Consider the following 26,425-nt stretch of genomic DNA (forward strand, 5'->3'; position numbering starts at 1 on the left):
CTCATTAATTTATTTAGAAAAAATTAATCTGCCTTTCAATAATGTACTTCCAAGGTGGGAGGGAAGCATTTGACAATTGTATTTTCTGCTAAGAATGTCACAGGAGTGCTAGTTGTGGAACTTGTTCAGAAAAGACTGGAGCAGAATTCATTGCTGCTTCTGTATTCAAGCTTATTCTGCTTGACTGCAGGCCCATTTCAAGGCATTCTTAATATCTCTTAATATCTCTTAATATCTCTCTTTTAATTTTATTTAAACAGAGAAGGAAGCATGGAAGAATCGGCCATCCGTGTGGGCTTTGTCACCTACAACAAAGTTTTGCACTTCTATAATGTGAAGAGCTCTCTGGCACAGCCGCAAATGATGGTTGTGTCGGATGTAGCAGATATGTTTGTACCTCTGCTTGATGGTTTCCTGGTGAATGTTAATGAGTCTCGCACAGTTTTCACCAGGTAAATAGAAGTTGGCATATAACAATAAATGGCTTTATATGTCCTGTTGCAGTAGCTATCATAAAACACATCTCTAGTGTACCATCCTTAAGGATGGCCTAAAATAATTTAAAATAAATAAATAGTTAACATTTTTAAATCCATTTTTAACAGGAGATGGTGCATTAAATGCTGAAACCCACAAAACTGAGTGGATGTTTTGAGGGAGGTGTTGGAGAAAGCAGGCTTTCTGGTGGGTTGGTTCAGTCCCTGTTGTGGGAGCCTGCACAGCCTTCCAATGTGGGTGGGGGTGCTATATGTCTCCCTCTGTCCATCTGCTCAGTGCTGTCTTTGATGACCATTTGGAGCCCACAGGTGCCATCAGGGCAGGACATTGGGACAGAAGTGCAGAGCCCTGCTTAAGGAGCAGGAGGGCCTCCAAATGCAGCATAACTGGCTTACCACATTTTGAAATAAGCGTAGTTACGCATGTTGCCATCTAAAGAAGGGATTCTCCTGTAAGACCATTAAGTCCAGAGTCTAAAATTATCTAACTGCACCACTGTAGACAGCAGCTTTTAAGAGAGCCTAGGATATTCTAGGGCAGGGATGCAGAGCCTCTTTCAGCCTGTGGGCCAAATTCCATTGCAGAGAAGCTCTTGGGCCACATTCCAATGTCGGATGGGGCCGAAGGCAAAGGGGGCAGAACCAAAATACTAGCCTGTAGTAGCGTGAAGCTCTTCTTGCGAGTCACTCAGCCTCAGGAGAGGCATTTCATCTTTTAGAATGGGGAAAAAACCACACGAAAGCCAAGAAACCACCAAAGTATCAGTGGGTTGGGGAAGGGGGCATGACCTTTTGGGGACCCCCAGAGGGCTGGATTTTGTTCCTGGGCTTGAGGTTCTGCCACCCCTGTTCTAGGGCCTGACACATTTTAAGCTTTTAAACATTGGTTTTATGATATTTTGCTGCTAAGTGTGTTCTTGTTTTTACTGTTGCTCTGACTTTACTGATTTTTGTGCCTTGCTCTGATTTTTAAATTTTGTTGTGAGCTGCGATGAAAACTAAGGTTCAAAGGTGACATACATATAAATATGTGCCAAGTAACTGAAACAGGCTGGATAACATCCTGAGGGAGCAATGGTGATAGCGAAGTATTGCATCTTTGTTGCTATCACCACCATAAAGTTAGTTCAATAATGAGTTCCTGCCTGTGTTTGGTTGGGTTCACTTTGACATTTCCACCACTGGTGTTCTAGTTGTCTCCCATCCCACTTCTAGTCCTTAGCTTGGTAGTAAACGAAGGGTACACATACTTGCAAGACGATACAGCCACAGCCAAATGCAGTATTTCCGTCATTAAAACTGTTATTGAAATGTTTTAGACAATGAACCAGCAATATACTAGCCCTTGAATATTGTCTCGCATCTTAGATAGACAGAAAAGGTGTGTACATGACTCAAAACCTGCTGTTCTATGAGTAGGGGAAGGAAGCAAACCCCCCTTTCCCCCCAAAACTGTAAAAATTGATCAAATAAACTTGGCAGTCTCTTGAATCCACAGAGTTTCTGTTCCCACTAAGTTTGCCTGGTGCATTTTACATGCCCTTAGATTTCAGGTTTTTTTTATTTGCAGCTTGCTGGACCAGATCCCTGAAATGTTTGCTGATACAAGAGAAACAGAAACTGTGTTCGCTCCAGTGATTCAGGCTGGCATGGAGGCTCTAAAGGTTTGTTTAGTGTTCTTCATTGGTCTAAACAGCCTTCTTTCTGTCATCTCTCTATTTTGTATGAATGAGTGAATGAATAACTTTATTGAATAAATCTTCTGACCATGTCAAACATTTTTTAAAAAGTTAAAAGAAAAGACTTTACATTACATTAGGATTAAAAACATTACTTTAGAATTAAACATTACATTAAAAATTAAAACATTACATTAGCATTAAAACAGCAATGCATAAAGCACACATTTGTTTGAATCTATCAGCCAGACCATTTTTCCAGTTCCTTTTTCCTTATACTGGCCGCCTTGATTGCAAAAAGGGCAACCCTCTGGGTCACAAAGAGATTGGAGCCTTATAAAAGAAATAACAATTTATTCTTCACTGACCAATTTCTCATGTAGGTCAGGAATAAAGCTAAATTGTGTTCCCTACAGCTTGAGTATATTGACATTCAAGTAAATAATGTGCCAGATCTTCAGTTACAGAACTACCACGTATACATAGTCTGTTGTTCAGTGGGATGCCTCTGAATCTTCCCAGTATCCATTGGATCATTGTATCCATCATCTCAAATCGTAAACGTGTAAAAGCATGCTGGTCCCTTTTCAGACCAAAAAACATATTTCTCTTCATTAAATTGAGATTTGGCTTTGGCTAACAATTTCATTGCCCTTTAGTTCGACGGGGCAGCTATATCCAACTGGGCTTTAATATCTAAAATCCTTGATTTGCCTATATTTCTCAAATTAGTTCTAAGGATACTTAAAGCATTCAAACTGAAACCATAGCTTGGTAACATCTTTGCCCAGTTTGAACCAATAATTAAATAGCCTGAGATGTATTTGATCTAGAACTGCCATGATTCTGAGTCCAGTTCTGAGCGCATATGCTGGGCAGGCTGATGATGCCCCAATCAGGCGAAGGAAGTGATTTTTGACCCTTTCTTTTTTCTTGCCATTGAACAATCCCCAAATTTCTGTGCCACATGTTAGCATTGGCAAGGCTTTTGCCTTATACACATTAAGAAGTGGCAAGGGAGAACCAGGTTGTCTATAGTTCAGGAGCCTATTCAAAGATTGGGCACATGCAGTTGCTTTCAGCTCGTTTCTCTTTTGTTGCAGGACCCAGGTTCCTGTAGAAGTAAATGCTAAACCTAGATAAATACAGGATTCCACCTGTTCCATTTCATTAGAGTCCAAAAACCACTTGTTTCATTTCTTTTTCTTGCCAAATATTAGCACTTTTGATTTCAACATCTACATGAAACGGTTGAGTGCGGTCATCTGGAGTTTTCGAGTGCGCTGTCATCAGTATGGTGATGACACACAGCTCTATTTCTCCTTTTCATCTTCTTCAGGTGAGGCTGTGAATGTGGTAAATGGTTGCCTGGCTGTGACAAAGGACCGGATGAGGGCTAATAAATTGAAACTTAATTCAGACAAGACTGAGATGCTGTTAGTGGGTGGTTCTGCTGATTGGATGGAAGGTGCTCAACCTGTTCTGGATGGGGTTGCACTTCCCCGAAGGAACAGGTTCGTAGCTTGGGGGTCCTCCTTGGAGTCATCTTTGTCACTTGAGGCTCAAGTAGCCTCAGTGGCACAGAGTGCCTTCTACCAACTTTGGTTAGTGACCCAGCTATGCGCCTAACTGGACAGGGATAGCCTGGCTTCAGTTGTCTATACTCTGGCAACCTCCAAGTTAGATTACTAAAATGCACTCTATGTGGAGCTACCTTTGAAGATGGTTAGGAAGCTTGTGCAAAATGCGGCAGCTGGACTGATAACAGGGACCAGAAGGTCTCAACATATAAGACCAATTCTGGCCCACTTGCAGTGGCTGCCTATATGCTTCTGAGCCCAATTCAAAGTGCTTGGCTTGGGACCACAGTACCTGAGAAAACACCTCTCCCAGCATGAACCAACCCATACACTATGCTCTGCATCTAAGGCCCTCCTCCAGGAGCCTCCTCCGTGTGAGGCTCGGAGGGTGGCAACAAGGGAGAAGGCCTTCTCAGGGGTGGCTCCCCATTTATGGAATAACCTCCCTGATAAGGCCCACCTGGCACCAACACTGTCATCTTTTCGGCGCCAGGTTAAAATTGCCCTCAGTCATTTGGTAGTTATAATGAGTCTCTGATTGTCTCTGGCTGATTGTTTTAAATTGTTTTAGATATATGTTGTTGTTGTTTGTTACTTGTTTTATGTCGTTATGTGAATGGTTTTTTATTTTATATAATGTATTTTAAAGGTTTTTAATTTTTGTGAACTGCCCAGAGAGCTTCGGCTATGGGGCAGTATAGAAATATAATAAATGAAATGAAATGATTTCTTGCTATTTATTACTAAGTCATTATTCCTACAATAGGTGCTAAATTTCCTCAATAACCTACACAGACCAACCTGTGTAGTGGATAACAAGATCATATTGTCCGCATATGAAAGGATGTTCACAAATTTGTCCAAAACGTTTGGCATATGAAACTCTTGACAATGAACTGATGGGATTATGTCATTATGTCATTAACTTAAAAAAGAAAGGTGCAAGAATACAATTCTGTTGAACTCCTTTTGCTTGCGGGGATTTCATTTGTTAAAGCTTAATTCACCCCAGTTCTAACTTTTAGGCTAGTATTCATATAGAGAGCCTTTTTAAGAAAAAAGTTTCTTCTTGATATTTGTTTTGACCAGTTTTTCCCAGAGAAGATGTCTGTTTATTGACTCAAAGGCAGCACTTAGTTTGATAAATGCAGCAAAATGTCCCCTGTTTGTTGTATATTTTGACATCAGATGGGATAGGATGAAGCAATTGTCCATGGCGGACCTTCCCTGTCTAAAACCAACTTGCTCTTCTATTAAAATGGAGTTTTGTTCTGCCCAATCCTCTAGTTTCTGATAAAGGAATTTAGTGTACATTTTTGCAGGACTATCAATTAGTCTAATAGGCCTATAGTTTCTGGGATCCCCACAATCACCTTTTTTAAATAGGGGAACTATTGCTAAGCTTGCTAAGTTTCCATCTGGTGGGTATACAGCTGGTATTACTTATGTGAGTAAACAAGCCTGCTAAAACATTCGCCCACCAGTCAACATTATCTTTAAAGTGTTCTGGTGGCAGAAGGTCTTCTCCAGGTGCTTATTGTTCTTTAATGACTGGATAAGAGGCTTTATTTCCTGCTTTGTGAATAAAGGCCATTTGGGGAAGGCATCAGTATTCCCGGGGATGTTTTCCACATAATTTATTCTATCCTCTTTTACCTTGTCCTTAAATAATTCAAATAATTCAAAGTAAAAATCTTCCCACACTTTAGCAGAAATGGGAATCTCAGCATGGTAGTTGGATACACTAAGTCTAGCTTAAACCAATCTCCAAAACCTTGCTGAGTTTTTATTTCTGGCCTCCTGCTCTAATTCTGCCCAGCTTGTTGTGTAATAATTAGCTTTCTTGAGTGTGATTTATTTCTTGTATTTTCGCCTGAGGATTAGTATGTGTGCTCTGTTATCATGGGAGTCTCGTACTATTCCCATTTGTTTTTTCACACACTTCCTCAACTCTCTACACTCTGCATCAAACCAAGTAGATTCCTTTATCCCTTGGACCATTACAGCTAACCATAGATATAACAACCAGGGTTTAATATGCAAACATATTGCGTGATAAGTGTGCAGGACTGAGTCGATATTCACATCTGGGGTGCAGGTCAGGTCTCCCAGAACTCTTCCCTCAGTTGAACTCAGAAAGAACTTGAGCATCAGAGTATTCACCCGTTGCCATTTTAATCTTTTCTCATATACTATTTCAGACCTACATGCTACATACTTATCTGACTGGGACACCGGTCTCTGGTTGGAGTCTAAGATTAACTGTGTTGAAATGGGCTGATGATTGCTCTCTTGTCTTATGTTCACCATAATTCCTGGGAACAGAAGAGCATTTTGTCTGGATACACAGATGTAATCTATAACACTACCAGCGGAGTGTGTGAGATATGTATATGGATAGGGAAGCCTAGAATCGCTGGGGCCTAAAATCTGGAGCCCGAATTTGTATGTTAGCTTCGTCAGCACCAACCGGCATTATTTGCTTTCTTATCTTTAGAAGACCAACAATACACCTCCTGGAGGTCTTCTTGGAGTCCCCACCTCTCTGCAGAATGTGCTGGATTAGAACTGATTCTGGTATTAAAACCACCCATCGTGATAATTAAGGCATTTGGGAAGCTTGTGCCTAGTTCTTCCACCATTCTAAAAGAGGCCAGGCATTGTGTGGGTAGTGCTGGGACTTAACTGGCGGTATGTAGATATTCACTAATATTAGGGTTAGACTTGGGTTTGTTAGCTTAATTGCCATGTAGTTTTGGGTAGCCATATTATTCAACAGCTGCTCACATGTTCAACCCAGATCTTCTTTGACAAGTATTGCTAAACCACCCACTGCTCTTCCCATATTTTTAATTTTTCGAGCAGGTTCAAGCCATGTTCTGTAGCCTGAGAGTAATTTCTTTTCTTCTTTTTTTTAATCTATATTTCATTTTTTATAAGTGAAATAAACAATACCAACAACATGGTCAAAATCTACAGTTTCCAACATTACAGTATTCTGGGGAAGAAAAAAAAATGAGGAAAGCAAAAGAAAGAGAGAAAAAGAAAGACCCCCCCCCCCCAAACTTATATCTAAGCTTCAGTGAAAGCAAACCAAATATCCAAATATAAGTCCAATTGCAAATTATACCTATATAGCACTCTTCCGGACATTGCAAGTATTATTGAATCTTCAGTCGGCTACTCCATAAAGTGTGAGCCCTGTCTGTCAGTGTTATAACCTCAGTCTTATAGCAAATAAACAGGCGCAAACCATCCATTTCCATTAACCATATATTACCATTCCATTGACACATATTAGTAAACATTAAAAGTTTAACCAACAAGAAATAATCATAATCCCATAATAATGATAGTAATACATATTAATGATAACTTTTAAAAAGGAGAAGAAGCATTTTATAAAAAATAAAAACAAACTTTATTTAATTTAAGTAATATCATATCTAAAAATGTATTTATGTGTACACCCATGTACATACAATATAACACACAAAGGAGAAAGAAAACAAAAAATATGCAAACATTTAATCTGGCAAACTTCCCAGACATCCTATCAGCTAAACCCCAAACAAGACTTGAGAAGAATAAGAAATATGGCTAAGTTCCAACTCAGGAGGCTGAGAAAGCTGGCTCTCTTGTTTTAATGTTAACACCAATGAGAAATGATTCGGCCACGTCAGGATTTAAAAACTTTTTCATCTGGCCTTCAAAAAGAATGCAAAATGTAGCGGGATATTTAATATGATATTGCAGGTTATTTTGCTTTGCCAAACTTCTTGCTTTGGTGAATTGCCGCCTTCTGTCAGCAATTTCTTTAGTATAATCAGGAAAGAGCATAATCTTGTCATTTGCTAGTCCCCACCTTAGCTCACCTCATTCTCTTGTCAGATGCAGAAGATAATTTTTTGTAGAAACTCGTGAAAACTGAACAACAACAGTCCCAGAAGTCCCTTTCGTGCCACGTATTGAGCCAGGAACACGATATGCCTGCTCAATATCCAATAGAAAATCAGATGGCAAAACCAATAACTCATGCAAAGGTTTATCCATAAATCCAGCCAAACATACATCAGCAGCCAAGTCTGTAATACCAAGAATACGAAGGTTTGCTCTACATGTAAAAGCCTCCAATTGGGAAATTCGAGTAGACAAAGTATTGTGAGACGCTTGTATAGCAGTTTCCTGAGCAATAACTTGATCTTCGAGTGCATTAACCTTCGTTTCCATTTTTTGAAGAGAGATATTAATTAAATCCTACACTCCGGGAGAGAGCGGAGGTCAGGAAGGCCTGGTGTGCTATGGTCCATGGGGTCATGAAGAGTTGGACACGACTTAACGACTGAACAACAACATTAATTAAATCCACAGCCCCTTGGAGGGCAGTGATTGAGTCCTGGGTTGTTTCAAGCTTCTTTGATTGCACTGATAGCTGAAAAGACATAGTTTTTATCAAAGCAAGCAACTCTTCACCTCTGGCATTTCTAGAAACCTTTGCCAGGGGAGCAATTGGCGGGGAGTAGATGGTGTTCCCAGACCTTTTGTTTTTCCCTTTGATGCTTCCATCCTCCACTTCCAGAAGCACAACAAGCAAGTATAATTGTAGAAACAGAAAAAACAAATGTTTAGTTAGATTTAAGTGCCAGTCCCCAGATTTTGCTGGTAGTTTAAATTCACAAATATTTTTTGGAACTCGTCAGTCTTGTAGTCTCCTAATTGCTAGGAGTTTCAAATAGCATTCAGTAGATGATACTCCAGCCACTGACCTTAGATTGCAGCCCTTCTGCTGCAGCGCAAAAGCAGCTGTTCTTCCAAGATTTCAAGCGGATGATACTGTAAGATTCCCCTTTTAATTCCAAGTGAATTTTAAAAGGTTTCTCAACCTTTTCATAGCTGTTTTGAGAAAAGTAACCTGCAGAGTTCCGCAGGTCACTACCAAGACGACATGGCTCCGACCGGAAGTAATTTCTCCTTATTTGTGAGCCATGTTTCTTGGAAGGCGATGACATCAAAATTGTGTAGGAATTCCATCAGATCCTCACTCTGCTGACAGGCCCTCCAACCAGCAATATTCCATGAAAGGAATTTAACTGGCCAACTAACAGAAGCCTGCTTATAACTGTTACAATACACTTGCGCAGGGAAGCAATCTGGCATCAGGTTGCCCGTCCGTGTGTCGATGAGGTCACTGTATCATCCCATTTTATCTGACCTTGCTGGCTGGCTAGTATTTTGTATGTCTTCCACTTCAAGACAGATCAATTCATCCTTCAGTGGACTTAATATACTTACATTTGATCTTATTGGATGAATAATATCTAACTTAGGAGGTTCAGGCACATTGGGCAGCATCACAACCCAACTCCCCATCATCCAGGTACCTCATTGATTGTGAGTTTGCACTACATAAATCAACGTAGTTTTTAAGCATGGGTGCAATATGTTCACTTTTAGTTTGGCTCATACCCAAGACATCATGGCTTCTTTTCATTGAATTACTTATTGGGGCCCCAGCTTGCCTTCCATTACCTGCAACCACAGCTAAGGACAACTTCCCCTTCTCCACACATCTACTTATGTTGCAGGACTGTATTTCCCTTAAATGATTTCTCATTAGATCTAGCCTTTCCAAGATCTCCACCTGTGCAAAATCTGGCAAGGCCCTGCGAGAATTCAGGAGGACTTTCTCCTCTGGGATAAATAGTCCGGCACTTTTGGACTTAGTTTGCTGTAATTCGGGTGCAGGGGCTAATTTATGCTGAATTGGACCCCAATTCCCTACTTGAGTAGAGGGTAAATTGGGCACATAGGGCCAGTTTAAATCAATAAGATTATCATTATTATCTATAGTTACCAACTCATGATCTTTAGATTTCCTATCTGAAACTTCATGTGGGGGAGCTGGAGGTACCTGATTTTCAAAGAATCTTACTAAAACTAGATTGTTTACTAAGAAGCCCTCTTTCACTCTCTATATAAACCTAACTATGCCCCGATCTCTAAATGTAACAATTGCATGCGCTCATACTCTATCATAATACAGATATTCTATATGCTCAATATCATTAGGATACACAATTCCTGGAAGAACCCCACTTACAAGCTGCAGGAGATGTAAAACATGGGATGACTGATCAAGAAAACCCCTAGGTTTGGGGTAGTTCGCAAACACCAGCTTTTGTGGAATCATCACCAGATTCCAGGCAATTCTTAGTCTTGAGTCTCATGGGGACTCTTAAGGGGTGAGAAGTAACACCCAAATTGAGGGGGAAGACAACATCTTTCAACATTCTCTGAGTTTTACATCTTCCCAGGGGGTCTTGCCTCAGTTCTGAATCCTGTACACTGGCCATGTTACTCTGAGCTGGATCAATTTCATTAGATCTCTGATGAGAGCAATCTTTAATCAACCCTGTATTCCTTTTCCTTTTTCACACCCTCCTTCAGGGATGACGTGCTGGAATCAGTTTTTCCAGTTGTATCCAACAAATCAAACAGCCTCTTGAAATTCTTTTTCCAATAGCACCAAACTTTTTCCTCCCGCTTTTTTAGTTTTTTAATATTTTTGCTTTTCTTTTGTTTCTTATGGGGCCCTTTTTGCACTGCTTTATTATTAAGATGACTCTTTGAGGATTTAATTAATGTCCCAACTGACAGCTCATTTTGGGCTCTGCTGTTACCACTTCCTTTTTCCCCCTGGCCCCTCTCCTGCAGTCTGAAATGATCGGTCAGAGTTGTTAGCAGTGCGCTGCATTCTGCTAAAAAGTTTTTAATGAGGACTAGTTTATTAACTATTGTTAAAAACGGTCCTTCTATTTGGTGGTCACCTTCTTCAATTTCTTCCGTTTGCACCGAGATTGGATTGTAATTCATCTTTAAGGCATTAGCTATATGCATAGGAGTTTGACTCTGCAGGAGTTCTTCCACCTCTTCTATTTTAATCGCTGGCTCTGCCTCATCCTCCATCTGTGATTCTTTTATTGTGGCGTAAATCTCAGTGAGAGCCAGCTCAGAGGCTAGGTGTATCGAGGACCTCATAAATCTAGGTTCTTGTGTGGCTCCTTTAAGGTCCACTGACCAATCCAGCATAGTATGTTCAGGCAAGAGACCATCCTGTGTTAACTTACACTGCTCGCACAGCTTCGCCACTTCCTCCTCCAGCTTAAAGAACTGTGTGATTTTAACTTGTCTTTTCTGAGATTCTGTGAGGCCATTCTGTAAATAAGGGATAACTCCTAGGTCTTTATAAGTCTTTCTTGTAAATACCATACTCCCGACCTTCAGTACTGCTTGGCACAGTCCCCTAACTGCAGCTTGGCTTAATAAGAGTGACTTACTCAGTTCTTTGGTAAGTTTTATATTTCTTTCCTTCCTCCAGCAGTCTTCTTTCTGGCCCTGGTGGCCTGAAGCCAAGAAGGAGTAGTGGGAGCGGCCACTGCCTGCTTACTCACTGGCTGTCTGCTTCCCATTTTGTATTAATATGGCCTGGTTTGCATGTCATAACAACTCAGTTAACAAACCATGGGTTGTTGAATGTGTGTGCTGATTCTTACCACAGCTCCTGCTGAGATGAACAACCCAGAGCTGCTGCATCCCTGGGTTGTTTATTGTGATATCCGAACGTGGAACTCTGGGTTGTCTGGCCCTCAACAGCCCAGAGTTCGAGGTTTAGTTGTCATGGGTTCCAAACAAGGGTTCCATCTCTAGGTTGTCTGGCCCTCAACAGCCCAGAGTTCGAGGTTTAGTTGTCATGGGTTCCAAACATGGGTTCCATCGCTAGGTTGTCTGTCCCCCAACAACTCAGAGTTTCAGGTTCAGATATCATGCTGAACAACCCAGTAAGAATGTACAGAATGTGTGAAATCCGTTCCATCTGTGTTTTGTGGATTGTCAGGCACCTTTTGTTCTGTCTGCCCATGGCCAGAATTGGATATTTTTGTTTCTGAATGTGTGCAAATTCACATTTGTGCAGTTTTGCATGTGCAGAAATGGACAAATTCCCCTGAAATGTGCATTTTCATGCTTTAGCCTATGGGGAAACTGCATTTTTGGCCAGGTTTTTTATTTTGCCTCTTTTTCTATGTCAAAATTTGTGCAAAATTCGGGAAACTTAGAAAATCGGTATGTGGAATCTGCCCGATAAGGGACAAACTGGTCCTGCAGAATCCGCCGGTTAGATTTTTGAAAATCCAAACTCATTTGATTCTCTTGCAGATTTCTCCAACATCCCTGCAACCCAGGGACAGAGCTGGGTTGTTTATCTTAACGGAAGAGGGCGGCTGGTTGGGAACCAGCAGGCACACTCACTCCTGTTTGTCTTCTCAACAACCTATGGTTTGTTAACTGTGGGTTATTACGACATACAAACTGGGTCAATATGTCCGAACCTCTTCCGAGCACTTTGTAAACTTGCTGAAGTGGGAGGTAGCCAGCAAAGTATAGAGCAAACCCATCACGGAAATATAATTAATTTACAACTAAGTGACTACAGTGTTCCATGATATCTGGTAAAACAGAAAAAAAAATGTACTGTGAGCACGGAGAAACGTGAGGAATAGGACCAGGGTGGGATTTCAAGAATGTCGGGGGGGGGGGGGTTGAAATCTGCAACTCCACTTTATTGTCAGTTTTGATGACAATATAGGCATCAATGCCAGCAATGGGGGGAAATGTGCGATTGAGAGTTCTTCATTGTGGTCTCTATGCATCACATATATGGGCTCTGTGTCTGTGCAGGGTCTTGTTTGGGAAACTTCTATAGCTGAGGAAAAGCATTTTTGGCAGGAACCCTTCCCACCGTCTACTGCACATGTTCCAGCGGGCTCCCACTCATCGCCTCTGTTCTCTTTCGACTGCCTTTCTGAGAGGATGCCTCATTGGGAACTTCGTCTTTTTGAGATTGATATTTAGCTGAGGTAGTTCAGTCTTTTTCTTTTCTTATTCATATACATATATTTAAAAAAATTACTTAGATAGTAGTTAGTCACTCTTGTTCTTGGCGATCTCAGATTGCCGAGAGGCACGTATGGCCATTAAGGCCTCTTTTTGTAAATGTTTTCAGTGTGGCAGCAAGCTTCCCCCCACTGACGGACATTCCCTGTGTTTGCTTTGCCTGGGGGAAGCTCATGTGGTCGAGACCTGCAAGCATCGTTTGAATTTCACAAAACAAACTAAATGCCACTGATCGGACCACTTAAAAGCCCTATTGTGGAAGAAGGGGCTAGAAGCTGTGGATTCCACAGCTTCAAAGGTCTCTTAAGGCACAGTCTGGGGTGATGTTGGAGAAATCTTCACTGCCTCCACACTCCAAGTCCCCGGCTCTGGCACTGGGCCGGCCAGACCCGCCTACTCCTGGCTACTCTCTCACCATTTCTACGGTGAAGAAACTCATAAAAAAGGCTAGAGCGCCTAAGACTTTGGCTGAAGTCAAGAAAAAGAAAATAGCCAAATCGCATGAAAAGCAGGTTCCTTAGCCTGTTACTGTTCAACTGACTCCAATTCCGTCGTCTCCACTATTATTAGAGTCTCCTATACCAAGAGTTTCATCAGTATTGATGTCGGTACCGAGAGCTCCTTCGATACCACTGCACAAGCACATGCATGCCACGTCGACATCAGAAGGGGAGATAAGAGATATGTCGCCTCCAACTGTAATTCATGATTCACCATAGCAGCCACAGGTTTCGTCATTGACAGTACCGAGAGAACGTTTTCTTCTGGGGATGTCTTACCAGATTCCTTTTGTTCTGAAAGGTCTGGGTTGCCATATCATGAGCGTTACCGGAGGGACGGATACTACAGATCTCATTTGCCGGTTTGGGATTGGAACAGAGATAGATAGACACACACACACACACACACACACACACATATATATATATATGCAATATCAATATGAGGACTGGTGGGATCCTAGAGAATTCTGCCCAGAGCACTATCTATTCTGCCCAGAGCACTATCCCAGAGCACTATCTATCACTATCTTTGGGCCACCTCCTCTCCATACAGTTGGGCACCAGAAGCAACAGTGTCGAAGCCAGTAGAGGATCCCTTCTTGCCTCCACCTCCAGTCCTGCCCCGATGATTGCCATTAAGGGGCTGATCATCTTCAGGGGGTAAATTTCCACCAGCTATTTCAAAGTCTACAACTTTGGCCAGCAGACTTCATCCTCCTCCAGCCTCTCCACGGTCTCTCCCCAAGGAAAAGGATGAGATGGCAACTCATGGGGAAGTAACTTTCCCACAATTTATGGAGGACTATCGGTCAGACTCCTCTTCAGTTTCCTCAGTTCCACTTTCCATATCCTCACTGGACAATATTGTGCATGTGCATGAGGGTGCTTCACCTTCCGAAGATCTTTGTCATTTTGTTGACCAGAATTTGAAAATCTCTCAGTCATTGGGGATAGAAACCCAACAACCTGCCGAGAAGTTGCAAGACCCGGTTTTTGATGTACACAGCATCCTCGGCACTGGTATCTATTTCATTTCTGCCAACTTTGCTCCAAATGGTTAAGGAATCATGGAAGGCTCCTTCATCCATGGCTGCTACATCGAAAAGATTGGAATCCCTATACAAAGTACAGGAGAAGGATGCAGGTTTCTTGTTCACTTGTCCCCACCCTAATTCGATTGTTGTAGAATCATCTCAAGGAAAATCTCAGAAGATTCATGCTTCACTGGCTGATAAGGAAAGGCGCCGTTTGGATTTGTTGGGCAGGAGAATCTATTCTTTTGCTGCTCTGGGACTTAGAGTGGCCAATTATCAAGCCATGATATCTCGATACCAACTTTTCTTGAGGTAAAAAATTGGGTCACTTTGTGATTGCCTTCCGGACAATCAACATGAGCTAGCAAGAGTTTTGCAGTCTGAGGCACTGAAATGCACCAACAAAATAACACCACGCATCACCAAGCGGATTGTGATGCAAAGGCAATGGTCGGTGGAGTAGCTCTTCAGTAACATGCTTGGCTTAGATCAGGAGGTCTAACTCCAGAAGCGAGATCCCGTATCGAGGATCTCCCTTTTGATGGGGAGGGTCTCTTCAGTGCAAGAACTGATGAGGCAATGGACACCATACAAAAGGCAAAGAATACAGCCAAGAAGATGGGGATGTTGCAACAATACCAGCACACACCGCATTGACAAAGGAAATAGTTTTGACAGCAGCCATTCTATCAACACTGTCAATATCAAGATCGAACGCCCAGGTTTGCCCAGAAACCACAAAGAAAGCAACAACCAAGTTGCTTTTGCCAATCTCGCCCTAAAGGAGACAATTCTTCCAAATGGAAACTTTGACTTGGCTCCACACCGTTTTGTCCCAATCTTTGGTTCCCTCCTTTCTTGCTTTCTACCACCTTGGATGGCTATAATTTTGGATGTGTGGGTCTTCAACGCTGTCTGATTTGGATACCAGATAGAATTTGAAGTCTCCCTCCACTTGGTACCATGAAGGTGACCGCACCTGTGACAGTATTGCATGACGAGATGAATACTCTTCTTGGAAAGGGTGCTATTCGTACAGTTTTTCCATACAGGACAACAGACAGCTTTTCCTCCTGTTACTTCAGGGTGCTGAAGAGGGATGGGGGACTTTGACCCATTTTGGCTCTTGGAAATCTCAATCAGTTCATGCGCACACAAGGAGGTTTTGCATGACCACATTAGCCACTATTATGCCTCTCCTCAATCATGCATCTCAAAGATGCATATTTTCACATTGCCATCAGGGACAACTACCAAAAGTACCTCCGTTTTATTATAGGAACGGACATGTTCCAGTTCATGGTGCTCCCTTTTGGCTTGGCCATGGCACCTCGAGTCTTTACGAAGTGTGTGGCTGTCATTTGTGCGTACCTCCACACTCAAGGAATCAAGGTGTATCCATATCTAGATCACTGGCTAATTGTGGCATCATCCCAAAGTCATCTTTCCCAGGCTGTACAGATTATCATGGATCTTCTGAACTCATTGGTCTTCATAATCAGCAAGCAGATGTCCTGTCTAGAACCCACTCAAAGTTCATCTGTGCAATTCTGGACTCTACAACGGCGAGGGCTTACCCACCACCCAACAGGTTGAACACCCTGGTCGACTTAGCCACAAAACTCTTTCGGAATCGTACACTTAACAGCATTCAAGCATATAGCAGCTTCTTGGATAGATGGTGTCGATGGTGTATGTAGTTGTTTGTGCGAGGTTCTGAATACGGTGTCTTCAGAGTTAGTTCCTAAGGTCATTTGCTCCATCTGCCAATGCTTGTCACGAGCAACTGCGAATTCCAGGGATAGTTGCAGACAGTTTGGTGTGGTGGGTGCAGCCAAGCAATCTGGTACAGGGCATGCCCTTCTCACCTCCAACGCCTTCATGTGTTCTGGTGACCAATGCTTCCTGTCTAGGGTGGGGAGCCCATTGTGATTCTCTACAGACTTGAGTCATATGGCAGGGCAGTGAGAAATCTCTACACATCAATGCCTTGGAATTGTTGGCTATCAAGAAGGCCCTACAGTCTTTTAAGACTCAGCTTATCCACAAGCATGCTCAGGTACTCACGGACAACACTGCAGTGCTCTGGTACCTGAACAAGCAAGTGGGGTACTTGGTCTGCCATTCTAGTGGAAATGACAGTTGACTTGTTGGACTGGGCACTTGCAAGGGACATTACTCTAACAGCCCCTCGCATTCCTGGCAAGGTCAATATCTTGGCAGATGCTTTGAGCTGGACTCCCCAAGTATCCCATGAGTGGCAGATGGCAAAGCCTTCACTCATTCTCGTTTTTCGGAGATAGGGCACACCGGCAATAGATCTGTTCGCTACCGCTCAGAATGCAATTTGTTGCAATTATTGTTCCAGAGGACGACTGGGCAGGAAGTTGCTGGGGGATGCCTTTCAACTCGGTTGGACAGGGAGCCTCTTTTACCTATTCCCACTGTTCCCCTTAATATCGATAATCCTACAAAAGATTCGGAGGGAGAAAACAGACTGCATCCTGATAGCACCCTGGTGGCCCAGGCAACCGTGGTTCGTCCCTTTGCTCAAACTTTCGAAGGGAGAGTACTTAAGAATGCCATCAGTACTGTCCCTGTTGACAATGGACAGCGGCCATGTTCATCATCCAGATGTAAAGACACTCAAGCTTACTGCCTGGAGACTTTGTCCACAATAACGTATTTTTCTAAGGAGGTCCAGGATATTCTACATGCAGCTTGTAAACCAGCTACGAGACTTTCCTATAATAAAAAATGGAAAGTTTTCTCTGCCTTTGTAACTTCAAGGGGCATCAATCCATATTCTACTTACCTTTCTGCATACGCTTTTCGACAGAGGTCTTAAACTCGCTTCAGTTACAGTGTACTTGGCAGCTGTTACAGCCTTTCATCCACCTGTTGAAGGTTTTTCAATGTTTACTCACCCTGTTGTTCATCAGTTTCTGAAGGGCATTAAGAATTTAGCACCCTCTACTAGGAATTTTGTTCCTAGAATGTCGAAACTCACCTACCCACCTCCAGTAAGTCAGCTTGTTATTCACCCATATGTGTGATGCACAGAGACTACAGTGAAGAAATGCAGGTTGCTTACGTGTAACTGTAGTTCTTCGAGTGGTCATCTGTGCGTTCATGTAACCCACCCACAGCCCCGCTTTGGTGTCAATGTCGCTACTGTTGTCAATCCAGAGTGAGAACTTCTTGGTGTAGAGATCGGCTAGTTGGTCTCAAGGAACTGAGGAGACGGGCGGGAACCTGCTGGGACCTGCGCAGTAGATGGTGGGGGAGGGTTCCCACCAAAAATGTTTTTCCTCAGCTATAGAAGTTTCCTGAACAAGGCCCTGTGCAAGCGCAGAGGCCATATATGTGAATGCACAGATGACCACTCGAAGAACTACAGTTGCAGGTAAGCAACCTGCATTTTTGTCCCAATCCTGCGAACACCCAAGGGTTTATTTTTGCCACCCCCTTTTGGTGCACCTTGGATTTTCCCTCCTCTGAGGTAATTCCACAGGGTTTTGAGGGTGAATCAGGTGCATCCCAACTAAAAAAGGCTGTGTATGAAGTGTTGTCCTGATCCTGCAAACTCCCAAGGTTTTATAGCCACCACCTCCTTGTTGGTGCACTCACGATTTTTGCTCCTTGATGAGTTGTCGTGCAGGGTTTTGATGTTGGATTGGGTACCACCCAACTGCAAGCTTCCAGTGCTTTAGAGGTGAAACAGTGCCACTGCTCAGGTGGGAGGACTGCAGCAGGGCAGGGGGCGTGTGAATCAATTTGCACAATAGCTTAATAAGCTACTCACTGAAGCTGATTAGCCCATTCGTGCGGCGGGGGATCGTGGACTGTTTCAGAAATAAGCTATTGTGTGTAGCTTATTAACCCATCATGGGTTATTGTGATGTCTGAAAGCAGCCAGTGTTGTACATCGCATATTGCTGAGCACATGAAACCATATCTGATTTTGGGTGGCCTAAAGCCTTATTTGGGGTGTAGAGCCCTAGTTCCATATTCTTTTCTGTGTATTTTTGAATAAGTTGACAAATGCATAGCCATCATGACTAGTAGCCAATGATAGCCATGAATTTGTCTCATCCCCTTTTAAAACTGTCCAAACTGGTGGCTTTCACAACATCCTGTGGTAGCAAATCCCATAGTTTAACTATGCCCTTTATGGAGAATTACTTCCTTTTATCTGTTCTAAATCTCCCAGCATTTGGCTTCATAGGATGACCATGAACTCTGGTATATTATCCACTTTCTCCACACCATGCATAATTTTATACACTTCTATCATGTTCCCCCTTACTCCGCTTTTGTGTAAGTAAAAAAACTCCAAACATTGTAACCTCTCATCACAGGGAAGTTGCTCCAGCCTTTTGATCACACACATATTCCAAGTGTGGCTGCATCATAGTTTTGTATAAGGGTACTATACAAATGCCCTTGTACAAAGTTTTGGACCACCCAAAATCATACATTTGCACATCCAGGAGAATGCATTCTACAAGATGCCACTGAGTCCAGTCTGGTCCAAAGCTTTATGTGTGCAAAAGGTATTGTCAAATATGGCACAGCACACCAATAATTGTAACCATAAGTAGAAAAGAACTAGGAACTGGAGCTCTGCACCCCAGACAAAGCTTTTCCCCCATAATCATATACCCACAAATCCAGGAAAGTGTCCTCTATCAACTGTCCTGTCCAGTTGAAAGCTTTCTGTGCGTACAGCACACTGTTAAGCATGGCACACTATGCCAATAGAAGTCAAAGTATGTATAAAATAATAGGGAACTGGGGTTTTGCATCCCAAATGAAGTTTTGCCCCCTCCCAAATTATGCACCCACATCCAGGAGAGTGTCCTCTACAAGATAGCACTGTGTTGCTTTCTGAAAGCTTGTCCTTCCAGTGTCAATTTTTAAAATAGTTTGAACAGTATACTGGAGTTTTGGCAAACCTGATGAATTAATCTAGCTAATGTGCAAACACAGTGTGTGATGCTGGTTGTTAAAGCTGATGGTTGCCAAGCACACCCACACCCTCCCCAGTTCATATGGCCATTGTTCCATATTTTGTTCCCTGAAAACCAAATCTCATAAGAGCTTTTCTGCTTTGAAAGGTAGCACTTGGGCTTCTGGGTAAGCAGACAGAGCGGGCTTCCAAAATTGCCAGCACCTGCTGTAAGGTTTCCTTGTTCCCTAATCCTCCTTACCTGTCCAAGACAAAGAAGAAAACATAAGTAATGTTTATGTGAAAGCTTTTATTGGTGAAAACAAGAGTATTATAGCCAATAACTACGCATGAGTGTCAGTTCATATTTATTAATGTGCTGATGGGACTGCGTTCCTGTTAAACACTTAAAGTAAGCTGACATGACGTATGCTTTCTTCTGACTGCACTTCTGTCTAGGAGCACATTGAAAGTAAGGACACTGCAGAGAAGGCTACTTTAGATGATAGGTAACTTTTAAAGCAGTTTGAGTCTTAATTTTACCACAGGAAGTAGTGATGGCCACCAGTTTGGATGGCTTTAAAAGGAGGTTAGATAAATTCCTGGAGGAAAAGTCTATCAATGGCTACTAGTCTTGATGGTTATGTGCTACGTCCAGTACCAGAGGCAATGAGCCTGTGTACACCAGTTGCTAGGGAACATGGGTGGGAGGATGCTGTTGTGCTCATGCCCTCCTTGTGGGTTCCTGGTCGACAGCTGGTTGGCCACTGTGTGAACAGAATGCTGGACTAGATGGACCCTTGGCCTGATCCAGCATAGCTCTTCTTATGTACTGTTCTTTAAAATTTGGGGGGTTAGGAGCTAGATTTCTTTTAATAGAAAAGAACTCTGTAAAATCTTAACACAAAGGATATGTGTGGAAGATGGTCACTGAGGAACTTTGAGAATCTAGAGTCCCTCAACTGTCATATTTGGTTCTAATCTAAGGACATCTATATGCTTGCTTGCAGGCAGCAGAGTGTGCCGGCAAACTCTTCATATTTCACACATCACTTCCTGTTGCAGAGGCCCCAGGGAAGCTGAAGAACAGAGATGACAAGAAACTGATAAATACCGATAAAGAAAAGGTAATGGGTCCTATGTTCAGTGGTTGTATTTGTTTTTTCTTCATCAGCTGATTTACTTAAGGAAAGATGTTTGAGAAAGAAATTGTTAGTGAGACTGAATCCCTATTCGAGTATTGTTTCTTGTTTTCTCCTTAAGCCTTCTGCCCCTCCCCCCCTTTCTTCCTTTATCCCTTCCCACTCCCAGGATCTATCCTTCAACACTGCAATCACTTCCCAATACCTTTATTTCCTCTACCAATAATTGGTTGAAATTCTCAGCACCATGGTTAGTTTTGAATTCAGAGGAATTTACCAGTTCAGAAAACTGTATGGTTTGCTTTATTGGCTGTAACCCCTGCTGTAGCATATAAGAAAAATAAAGTTTGGGGTTTCTTAAATGTGGTGACAGGAAAATAGTTGTAGGAGGAAAATGTTTTTTTTTCATAGCAAGATGTACATGTATATGTTACACTCTGAGGATATGTCACCTAAACATAGAACTGAAGTCTGCTCCTTGAAAGCTCGTATCCTGACCTCATTTTTCTAATCATTTCACTTTTACTGAGGGACCATTTTCTTGGCAAGTAAGCTAGCTGTCCAAGAGCAAAGCTGCTTGCAACCCAATTACACTGTGTTGCAAAATGTGTTACTTTGATCTTGCGGACTGCTTTTAAATGACTTTTGTAGCATGTCACTAAAAGAACATGCCAGATAGGATTAAAATACATACTTTTAAAAAGCTTCTTTGATTAGTGCCCCCATCCCAATCATTTTCTCTTCCTCCTGTTCTGTAAGCATCCCTGGAAAATATAGGATCAGTCATACTATAGAAAACTCTCGAGGGAACAATCTTCCAAATACAAACAAATGAATAATTGGTAGTTATTAGGATATACTAGTGGCTTACTTAAGTCTTGCAGAATGAAAGGTCCTGGATCAAAGAACTCTGTAGAAGATGTTAACCCTTTTTGCAAGTTAGTTAAAAAACGTTGTTAAAACTGAGTTGCTAGATAGCTCATCAAGGTTCTTGCAAGTAAGCGTTGTGTGGGAAGCCTAGCTCAATGTTTACAGAGTACAACAATAGATTTAAATCTACTGTTCAGCCTTCAAACATAACAATATTGAAGCATTTTAATGTTCCAAAAATACTGTAAGACTAGAAATAATATACATAGTTGGTTTCATTTCCATTTTTGCTCATGTGGTAAGGTCAGGAGGGATAGTCTAAACTTGTATTCCCAGAAGTTGTCCAACAAGCACATGCTCAGTGTTCAGCTTTCTGTCTGATCTCTCTGCCCCACTTTTCTCTCCCTCTAGACCCTATTTCAGCCTCAGACAGGCTTCTACAGCAACTTAGCCAAGGATTGTGTAACGCAAGGCTGCTGTGTGGATCTGTTCCTTTTTCCAAGCCAGTATTTGGATGTGGCTACCCTGGGAATTGTTTCTCATCAGACAGGTGGCTCCATTTATAAATACACCTATTTCCAGGTATGTTCTGTCTTAGCTTTGTTGCCTACTCGGTATAAGTTACTTTAGTAGACAGTAGTTGCCATTCTGGTCTCAAAGGAGAAAAGATAGAATAGGCAAAATAAGATTTTCATTGGACCAACTTGGGTTGATGTAGGAGTATGCAAACTCTTTTCAGTTACCAGAAAAGCAGCTCTTCTGTAACATCCTACCTGGTGCCTTTTCTGAAACCTGAAGGTTTGTATTCTCAAACACCAGTCCAAATTGGTTTAATAAGTAATCATTATGCATTTTTGATCATGTATATATTTTTTAAGTACTGAAAATGCAGTGGTTAGACTGTCTTGTTAAAATATAAACCCATACATTTTACTTGAATAAAATATATGGGTTTAATATCTTCCTTAACTTGCCATGCTCTCAGATTATTTAGCTTAGTGAAAAGGCAAGTAAGGGGAGACATGATAGAGGTGTACAGAATTATGCATGGTGCAGAGAAAGTGGATAGGGAGACTCACCCTGTCTCATAATACTAGAATCTGGGGTTATCCCATGAACCTGATTGGTGGGAGTTTCAGGACAGATAGAAGGAAATACTTCTACACATAGTGCATAATTAAACTATGGAATTCACTTCCACAAGATGTAGTGTTGGCCACCAGTTTGGATGGCTTTAAAAGGGGATTGGACAAGTTCATGGAGAATAAGACTATCAATGGCTACTAGTGCTGATGTGCATATGCTACCTCCAGTATCAGAGGGAGTATGCCTATGTACACCAGTTACTGGGGAACATGGGCGGGAGGGTGCTGTTGCACTCATGTCCTGCTTGTGGGTTTCCCATGGGCAGCTGGTTGGCCACTGTGTGAACAGAATGCTAGACTAGATGGACCCTTGGGTTTGATCCAACACAGCTCTTTTTATGTTCTTAGGACATCTCCCACTATGCATTTGAGGCATAATATGCTGGAAACTGTCTTAAAAAGCAGCCCTGTATTAGCAAATGGCTTTCCTGAGTTTTTATTAGATTGAAGTATCACTGTAATATCGGTAGCTAGTAAGTGGAGAAGAAAGTCCTTCTAGACATGGATTGTGGTATATTTTGTAGATGATGGGTTTCTTTAAATCTGCAGGTGTGTGAGCATGCATGATTTGACTACTTAATGAATTTGACATTGGTACCTGTATACAAGGGGTGAGGAACCTCTTTCAGCCTGATGGCAAATTCAGTTTCAGAGAAACTCTCAGGGACCGCATTTCAGTGGTGGTGCAGGGGCTGAAGCAAGGGAGATGGGGCTAAAGGCAACAGAGGTGGGGCCACAATACCAAAAATACCAGCATATTGTAGTGTGAAGCTCTTCCTGCCAATAACTAAGCCACGGGAGAGGCATTTCAACCTTTAAGAATGGGGGGGAAACTGCACAAAAGCCAAGAAACCATCAAATTATTGGGGGTTGGGGGAAAGGGGTGCAGCCAGAGGAAGGGACATGACCATCTGAGGAACCCTGGAGGGCAGGACTTGGCCTCTGGGCTCAGGGTTCCCCACTTCTACTTGTATACATTGGAACTATAAGACAGTGACTCATTCAAGGTGTTACCAGAGCACCTCCACACTGGCTGTATGAAACCCTGTTGTTTGTATAAACTAGGTGGAAACAGATCAGGAGCGCTTCTTGAATGATTTGCGTAGAGATGTTCAGAAAGAAGTGGGCTTTGATGCTGTGATGAGAGTACGCACAAGCACTGGTGAGTACTTATGAAGTGGAGGCTGTAAATTCAAGTTCCAGGAAGTAGTAAATTTCTCCTTAAGAAAGGGGGTGGTGCTGGCCTCTTTAAAGGAGGCGGTAATTAGGCCACTCCTAAAAAAGCCTAACTTGGACCCAGAGGATGTTAATAGCTATAGGCCGGTGGCCAACATCCCCTTCCTGGGCAAGGTGCTTGAGTGGGTGGTTGCGGGACAACTCCAGGCACTCTTGAATGAAATGGATTATCTAGATCCATTTCAGTCAGGTTTCAGGCCTGGTTTTGGAATGGAAACTGCCTTGGTCACCCTGTGGGATGACCTCTGCCGGGAGAGAGACAGGGAGTGCAACTCTGTTGATTCTCTTGGACCTCTCAGTGGCTTTCAATACCATTGAACATGGTATCCTTCTGGATAAGTTGTCTGGGTTGCGGGGTGGAGGCGCTGCATTGCAGTGGTTCTGCTGTTTAGATGGCCAATTCCAGAAAGTGGTGCTGGGGGATTGAGCTGTTTCTTGATCTGTGCCTTGAGCTGTTGCGCCTCAACTAAATTCAGATCTTTGTTATGCAAACACAACGTTAACTGCAATAGAAAAGTCAAAGCAAGCCAATAGTTAAGCACAGTTTACTGGGCAAATAGGATTTTCCAGAGAAGTCAGAGATGTAGCCAAGGTCAAATGCATGGGATATCGCTCAAGTATAATCAGAGTTCCAAAAAGCAGTGTCAGGCAGACGTCCAAAGGTCAATGACGCAGAGGTCCAAACCCAAGTCAAGGTCAGGGTACAAGATACAGGAGCTGCAGCAATGGCATTGTTTCCAGCAAAGGCTAGACTGAGCATGCAGGCTTATGTTACCAGAGCCTCCTGAGCCCCAGCCAAGGCTCAACTGTAGTACATTACAAGCGTTGCTCCTGAGGAATTCCCTTCCCTTGAGGAGTTGTTCTTTGGAGTCAGGTGGTTCTTACAGGAGCCCTACTGATATACCTGTTAAGGCAAAAACACTCTCTGGGACTGGGTGGTCATTCAGCCTCTGAAAGAGCCCATGGTCCTCTCCCTCAAGAACCCAGGTTCCCCTAGATCTCTTGATATGGGTGGTTCCATGAAGTCATCTGACTCTGGGAGCTCTAGCTCCTCAGAGGACGAAGAGTCCTCCAGCGGGGGCATGACATCACCTATGCTGTGGGGTTCCACAAGGCACTGTTCATGCTGTTCAACATCTACATGAAACTGCTGGAGGAAGTTACCTGGAAGTGTGGGCTGAGGTGCCATCAATATGCCGATGACACCCAGCTGTACCACTCCTTTTCATCAAATCCGGATGAAGCATGGCTGTTCTGAATCAGTGCCTGGGCTGGATGAGGGCCAATAAACTGAGACTCAATCCAGGCAAGATGGAGGCACTGTTAGTGGATGGTTTATCTGCCTGGCTAAGTGGTGTTCAACCTGTTCTGGAGGGGGTTGCACTCACCCTAAAGGCTCAGGGGGGTTGAGGGTGCTCTTGGATCCAGCATTGTCACTAGAGGCACAGGTGGGCTTGGTGGCACAGAGCACCTTTTATCAGCTTAAGCTGATATACCAACTATGTCCTTATGTGGACAGAGATAGCCTAGCTACAGTTATCCATGCTCTGGTAACTTCTCATCTGGATTACTGCAATGTGTTGTATGTGGGGCTGCCTTTGAAAACTCTCTGGAAACTTCAGCTTGCCCAAAATAGGGCAGAGAGATTATTAACAGGGACTGGCCAACGTGATCATATTATGCCAGTACTTTTCCATGTGCATTGGCTGCCATTCCATTTCCTGATGCAATTCGAAGTGCTGGTATTAATATTCAAAGTTCTAAACAGCTTGGGGCCAGGTTACCTGAAGGATCGTCTCCTCGCATATATACCTGCACACACCCTAAAATCATCATCAGAGGTCCTTCTCTGGGAACACCAACCAAAGGAAGTGAGGTGGGTGCCTAATAAGAAGAGGGCATTTTCTGCACCCCGGTTGTAGAATGAGCTTCCCAGAGAGGCTCACCTGATGCCTGTGTTGTGCTGTTTTCAACGCCAGGTGAAGACCTTATTTTCCCAGGCGTTTTAGTATTTCAGTTTCTGTTGTTCTAAATCATTTACTGTATTTTAAATCTTTGCACGGCTGCTAGGTTTTATTTTAGTTTTTAGTTTTATTTTATACTGTAGTTTTAAACATTTAATATTTATATTGTATTTTGTGGTTTTAATTGTTGTGAACCACCCCAGGAACTTCAGCTATTGAGCAGTATTGAAATGAAATGAAATGGAATGGAATGGAATGGAATGGAATGGAATGAATGAATAAATGAATGAATGAATGAATGAATGAATAAATAAATAAATAAATAAAATGCATATGCATTTGGTGGATGAGAGCACAGAGATGTAGTCCCAAACCAGCTGAAGTTAGACTGCAACTTGTCTTGCTTACCACCATCAACCACAGTACCTTTTTTCAATGGTGGCCTTCTGGACTGGTGTTTACTTACTAGGTATCTTTTTGCCTCTAGGTATTCGGGCAACAGACTTCTTTGGAGCGCTCTACATGAGCAACACAACAGATGTGGAACTAGCAGGCTTAGATTGTGACAAAACAATCACTGTGGAATTCAAACATGATGATAAGCTGAGTGAAGATAGTGGAGCACTTCTTCAGGTGATGCATATGGGACGGGTAATAATAGCTGCTGGGTGCCACTCTTTAGGAATGCATTTTTTCTTTCTTCTAGTTCTTACTTAGAGACACTAAGCACTTCAAGTCCAAGAATATTTTATGTTGTTCAAGAATGCAGCCATTTAAGCACTGCTGTTATGTCTAACAAAGTAGTTGGGAACACTCTGAGTAGGAGTGAACTGCATCACAAACAGACTCTAATAGCTGTGCTTGTAATGTCT

At 42.6% G+C, this 26,425-nt stretch overlaps 1 protein-coding gene across 4 annotated transcripts in view; it reads left to right on the forward strand.

Moving 5' to 3' along the window:
* Window positions 1–26,425, forward strand: part of SEC24C (SEC24 homolog C, COPII component) — an 84,538-nt gene that overhangs the window by 49,953 nt on the left and 8,160 nt on the right. For 2 of the 4 annotated variants that reach the window (XM_084845173.1, XM_084845172.1), the window contains exons 12-18: window positions 261–452; window positions 2,068–2,161; window positions 11,971–12,090; window positions 20,207–20,323; window positions 21,620–21,790; window positions 23,419–23,515; window positions 26,041–26,186. In XM_084845173.1, the coding sequence (XP_084701299.1) occupies window positions 261–452; window positions 2,068–2,161; window positions 11,971–12,090; window positions 20,207–20,323; window positions 21,620–21,790; window positions 23,419–23,515; window positions 26,041–26,186 (937 nt within the window). The remainder of the gene's footprint in view (window positions 1–260; window positions 453–2,067; window positions 2,162–11,970; window positions 12,091–20,206; window positions 20,324–21,619; window positions 21,791–23,418; window positions 23,516–26,040; window positions 26,187–26,425) is intronic. The other 2 variants (XM_084845175.1, XM_084845174.1) reach the window with 1 other exon arrangement.

The sequence above is a fragment of the Heloderma suspectum genome, chromosome 3 (assembly GCF_057233095.1).
Source record: "Heloderma suspectum isolate Gila_16-S chromosome 3, 16-S_ref, whole genome shotgun sequence".
Classification (NCBI taxonomy): domain Eukaryota; kingdom Metazoa; phylum Chordata; class Lepidosauria; order Squamata; family Helodermatidae; genus Heloderma; species Heloderma suspectum.